The sequence below is a fragment of the Pteropus alecto genome, unplaced genomic scaffold (genome assembly GCF_000325575.1).
Source record: "Pteropus alecto unplaced genomic scaffold, ASM32557v1 scaffold67, whole genome shotgun sequence".
In the NCBI taxonomy this organism is placed as follows: domain Eukaryota; kingdom Metazoa; phylum Chordata; class Mammalia; order Chiroptera; family Pteropodidae; genus Pteropus; species Pteropus alecto.
Window position 1 is genome coordinate 9,602,233 of NW_006441061.1, and position 4,885 is coordinate 9,607,117.

General features: G+C 67.3%; 1 protein-coding gene across 1 annotated transcript in view; it reads left to right on the plus strand.

Moving 5' to 3' along the window:
* Positions 1 to 4,885, plus strand: part of FAM69B (family with sequence similarity 69 member B) — a 7,931-nt gene that overhangs the window by 1,996 nt on the left and 1,050 nt on the right. The window contains exons 2-5 of the mRNA XM_025051258.1: positions 1,031 to 1,165; positions 3,750 to 3,857; positions 3,963 to 4,139; positions 4,660 to 4,882. Of these exons, the coding sequence (XP_024907026.1) occupies positions 1,031 to 1,165; positions 3,750 to 3,857; positions 3,963 to 4,139; positions 4,660 to 4,882 (643 nt within the window). The remainder of the gene's footprint in view (positions 1 to 1,030; positions 1,166 to 3,749; positions 3,858 to 3,962; positions 4,140 to 4,659; positions 4,883 to 4,885) is intronic.

Below are 4,885 nucleotides of genomic sequence, written 5' to 3' on the forward strand. Positions count from 1 at the left end.
ATCCGGCTTGGGGGCTTGGGGGCTGCGTGGGGACAGCATCCCCAGCCCACCTGCTGTGGTGCCTGAGCCCTACACAGATACTGTTCCCGGCCACCCCGGATGTCAGGGACGCGCCTCTGACAGCGAGGCCGGGGGCTTTGTGTCTTATTTATTCTTTATTGTAGTAAATTGTACATAATCCAAAATCGACCGTCTAATCCAGGGGTGAGCGCACAGCTTGGCATCGGGCACAGTCACACTGTGTGCGGCCGTCACCACCGTCACCTCCAGGACTTTCTCAACTGGAACTCTGTCCCCATTAAACTCTCACTCCCAGCCCCTCCCCCAGCCCCGGCCCCACTGTCTACTTCCTGTTTTGGGGGCCCTGACCACTCTGGGGACCTCCTGTGAGTGGGGTCCCACGGACGTGTCCTTCTGTGACTGGCTCGTTTCTCTGAGCTCCGTGTCCTCCAGGTCCATCCACGCCGTAGCCAGTGTCAGACTTCTTCCTTTCTAAGGCTGAGTGATGGTCCACCGTGTGGCTGGACCCCGTGGACGCTTGTGTGCCCCCCTTGGCTCTTGGGGAAGCGCTGCTGTGGGTGTGCGCGGCCGATCGGGGCCGGGGCCCTGGCCTCTGCAGCAGCAGCCTCCAAGCCCTGACCCCGTGCTGGCCCCAGTCCAGCGGGAGTGGCCTCCTGCTGGAGGACAGGGTGCGTTGGCACCGATGCTCTGGCCTGACCGCGTGCAGAGGTTACAGTCATTACGAAACGAGGGCAGGACAGGAAGGAAATCGGTAAAAGTGTTATTCAGCAAAGTCAAGAGTAGCCTACCCTGCACCCCCCTTGTTTGGAAATTGGGTTTCACCTTCCTGTGTATTTAAGTGTGGGAGCCGCCAGGCACAGGCCGCGCCCCGGCTCAGGCACACCGAGGGGGCGGGAGATGGGGGAGAAGACCCCGACCAGCCCTGGAGGCTGGCGGGAAGGGGGGGTCTACGAAAGGGAGCACACGCGCCCCAAGTGCGGTGCTTCCTTACGTTCCCCTGCCCCCACAGGGCCGGCTCCCGGGTCTCAGGGTCAAGTACGTCTTTCTGGTCTGGCTGGGCGTCTTTGCGGGCAGCTGGCTGGCATACGTGCACTACTCGTCCTACGCAGAGCTCTGCCGTGGGCACGTCTGCCAGGTGGTCATCGTAAGTGTCCCCACGGGCTGGGCTTGTGGGCTGACATGGGCGCCTTCCAGCCCAGTGCGGGCACACGGGTAGTCGACTGTCCATGCTCGAGCGCCAGCACGATGCGTCTGAAGGTGGAGCCAACTGCGGGGGGCAGGGCCAGCTCTGCCTGGGGTGGCAGGAGGGCGGGGCTGTGGGGGGCCACTGCAGGTGCCGGGGAGAGCGTGGCGGGCAGCTGGGGACGGCTCCAGAGGCATTTGGGAGGGAGACTGGAACAGGCAGATGCTGGTGGCCTTGAGGGGCCCTCCTGGGTACAGGGATCCACCAAAGGAGGTGGCAGGTCGGGTCCTCAGAGCCTCCTGCTTGGGGGACAGCGCTGAAGTCCCTGCTCGCAGCCTCTAGAGCGAGGACGTGTGTGTGCCTGTGAGCGCGTGAGGTGCCAGTGACAAGCTCGCACACCTAGCCGATTCTGTTGTCGCCCTGTGACTCTGGCTGGACGGAGGGAGAGGTCATGTCCGCCCAAGGATCCCTGGTGACCCCCAACTTCCCGACCACACCTGCCACCCCGCCCAGCCTGCCTGGCAGCTGATGAGCAGGGTTCTGCCACCTCCACCCCACTGGGGGACGGGCCGGCCATGCAGCGGGAACTCCCAGAGGCTTGGGTGGGGAGCCATGATTTGTGGACTCAGGGGGACCCCCAGGCTTAGCACCTGCCTCGGCTGGCCCCACGGCAGCCGGGTGGCCTGTAAGACTGGGAGAGCCACCTGTCCTGGGTGCTGTGTGGCCATGGAGGCCAGCCTGCTCTGGCCAGGGTCCCACAAGGCCGAATGTGGAAGGTCTGGAGGTGGCGGCGGGGAGGGGCTGGGGGCCACAGTGGGGCAGCCCCATGTGACCGGACTTGCTGTTGGCCGGGCGCCTGCCAGGGCTCGGCCAGCGCCGAGGACGCAGCCCCCTGCTCAGGCAGCAGGCCGGCCACAGGGCCTGGGAGCAGGAGAGGGTCACAGGGCTGCACAGCGGGCAGAGGTGCCACCGGAGTGACGGTGGCGAGGTCTCCCAGCTAGCCCTGGGAGGAGGCGGGAGCTGAGTCTGGCCGTTGGGATGCAGTGAGCAGGTGGTCAGGGCGTCGCAGGTGCTCCCAGAGGCCCCGGGGAGGGGTGCTGGGGCAGCGGAGGAGGGGTGTAGCCCTCCCAGCCAGAGGAAGCTGCAGCTCCAGCGGGCAGGGGTCTCCTCACCGAGCCCGGCGCTGCTGAGGCCTGGCCGTGGGGCCGTGGGGACACCCCCTCCTTTCCAGGGACCTGCCGACTTCGTGAAGGCCACCAGCCATCTCGGAGAGGTTCCACAGCTTGTTCAAGGCCACACAGCAAGGCGGGCAGGACCAGTGGTCACAGATCAGATCAGGTGTTCCAGGCCTCCAGGCGCTCAGCCGAGTCCCCACCACGGCCGTCTGCCGACGGGAAGCGGGCTGCCAGGCGAGGCCAGTGCAGGACCCTCCCCAGCCCAGAGGGCATGCAGCCAGCAGTCTCCCGCCCCCGCCGGCTGGGGCTGGCCCGGAGCAGGGGTGGGCTGGGCAGAGCAGCTGCTGCCCAGGTTCCCAGGTGGACCACCCCCAGGGTTTAGGGACGCCAGACAGACCCCCTGGGTGGAGGGCCTCCCGCGGGGCGGAGGCACGGAGGCCTGTGCTGCTCAGTTTTCCTTTTCTAGCTTGATGAATGGCTGTAACGTTTGTCACGCCGCAGCAGACGCCTCATTCAGGGTTCACACAGCTGAGTCCAGGGCTGTCTTGTTTCTGTCCCAGCCAGTGTCCCATGTCCCAGAGGCCCGAGCCCTCGGGTGGCACTGTGGTCCCCACACTCCCTCCAAGCCGGCTCCGCCAAGGGCCTGGGCTCCATGGCAACAGCGATGCTCCAGATGGCCACAACCCGCCCCCAGAGGGAATGGCCTGATGCTGTCACCTCCCAGCCACCCATCTTCCTGCCGAGATTCAGGGGGCTGTGGGGGCGGGGGCGGGGCAGCGGCAGCTCCACCTGAGTGCTGCTGAGAGCTGCTCCCCGTGCCTCCGGCTAGTGAGGTGGCCTGGGCAGGTGACAGCCCTGGGAGAGCTGGGGGGAGCCTCGCCATCTCACAGGAGGAGGGCAGGCTCCCTCTCCGCAGCCGAGGCCGCATGGCACCACAGGTCCTGCTGGCCCTGCTTCAGCCCACGGGGAAGGGCTGGGCGCCGGAGCCCGAGACCCAACCCGGGAGAACCGGAAACCCGCTCGGAAGCAGTCGTGCCAAGGAAAGCTTGTCGTCTTGTAGGACGATGGCGGAGGGCCAGCCGCGGCAGCTGCCAACTCACCGCAGTGAGCGCGAGAGCCCTGCCGGCTGGGCAGGCGCCCGGCTGCGAGGCTGGACACTGCCTGGCCATTGGCTGCAGCTGTCAGGGGCCCCTGGAAGTTCTGTGGCCTGAGAACCACGGAGCTACTGGCAGATGCGAGGAGGGCCTCAGCCCGCCACCCTGGGTGCCACACGTAAAGGGTGAGGGCAGGGAGGCCCTCTGGGGGAAGGGCTCGGAGCCCCCGAGTCCCTGTCCCCCAGGCCGCTTCCTGGTGTGTCCCTCTCACCTCAGTGTGACCAGTACCGCAAGGGCATCATCTCGGGCTCCATGTGCCAGGACCTGTGCAGCCTGCACAAGATTGAGTGGAGGACCTGCCTCTCCTCCGCCCCCGGCCAGCAGGTGAGCCCAGGTGGTCGGCCAGGGGACCCTCCCTCCCTCCAGCGTCCGGTGCCCGGGTGCCGTGGGAGGGGACGTCTACACAGAGGACGCCTGTGGCCCCCCCAGGTGTACAGCGGGCTCTGGCAGGGCAAAGAGGTGACCATCAAGTGTGGCATCAAGGATAGCCCGCACTCCGAGGCCGGGCTGGACGCGGGCCCCCGGCGGGAGCTGGCGCTGTTTGACAAGCCCACACGGGGCACCTCAATTAAGGAGTTCCGGGAGATGACCCTCGGCTTTCTCAAGGTCAGTGACTCTGCTGGGCCTGTGTCCAGTTCATGCCCAGGGCAGGCTGGCCAGGCGGGGGCCCACGGGCTGGCCAGGATTCTGGCTAGGCCCCAGTTCTGAGCAGACCTGGCTTACGGAATGCCCACTAGGGAGGGAGGACCCCCCACTGCCTGGGGTCGTCAGTGGGGAGAGCCTGGAGCTGCGGGAGCATGGGAGGGGACGGGGAGGGGACGGGGCGGAGCAGATGAGTGAGGGGCCACCCCAGGCTCCCTGACACGGTCCCTGGGAGCAGCTCCAGGAGAGATGCAGGTGGCTGGGTGTCCGGGGCGGGCTTCCAGGTGGCGGGGGTCCCACCGCATCCCTGCTCGTCACTTCCATCCGTGTGGCTGGAGGCTGGGCTCCCCTGAGCTGGCAGACGCGCCCGCTCGGCCAGCACCCGAGGCTCTGGGCGGACCCCACCGGCCAGCACCCCAGGGTCCTGCCGACGCAGAAGTGCTGGCTGAGACGGCCTTCTCCCTCTTCTGGCCCCGCCCGTCAGGCAAACCTGGGTGACCTGCCCTCGCTGCCCGCGCTGGCCGGACAGGTGCTGCTCATGGCCGACTTCAACGGGGACAGCAGGGTGTCGCTGGCCGAGGCCCGGTCGGTGTGGGCCCTGCTGCAGCAGCACGAGTTCCTCCTGCTGCTGTCCCTGCAGAAGGACCACGCCTCCCGGCTGCTGGGCTACTGCGGGGACCTGTACGTCACCGAGGGCGCGCCCCACCGCC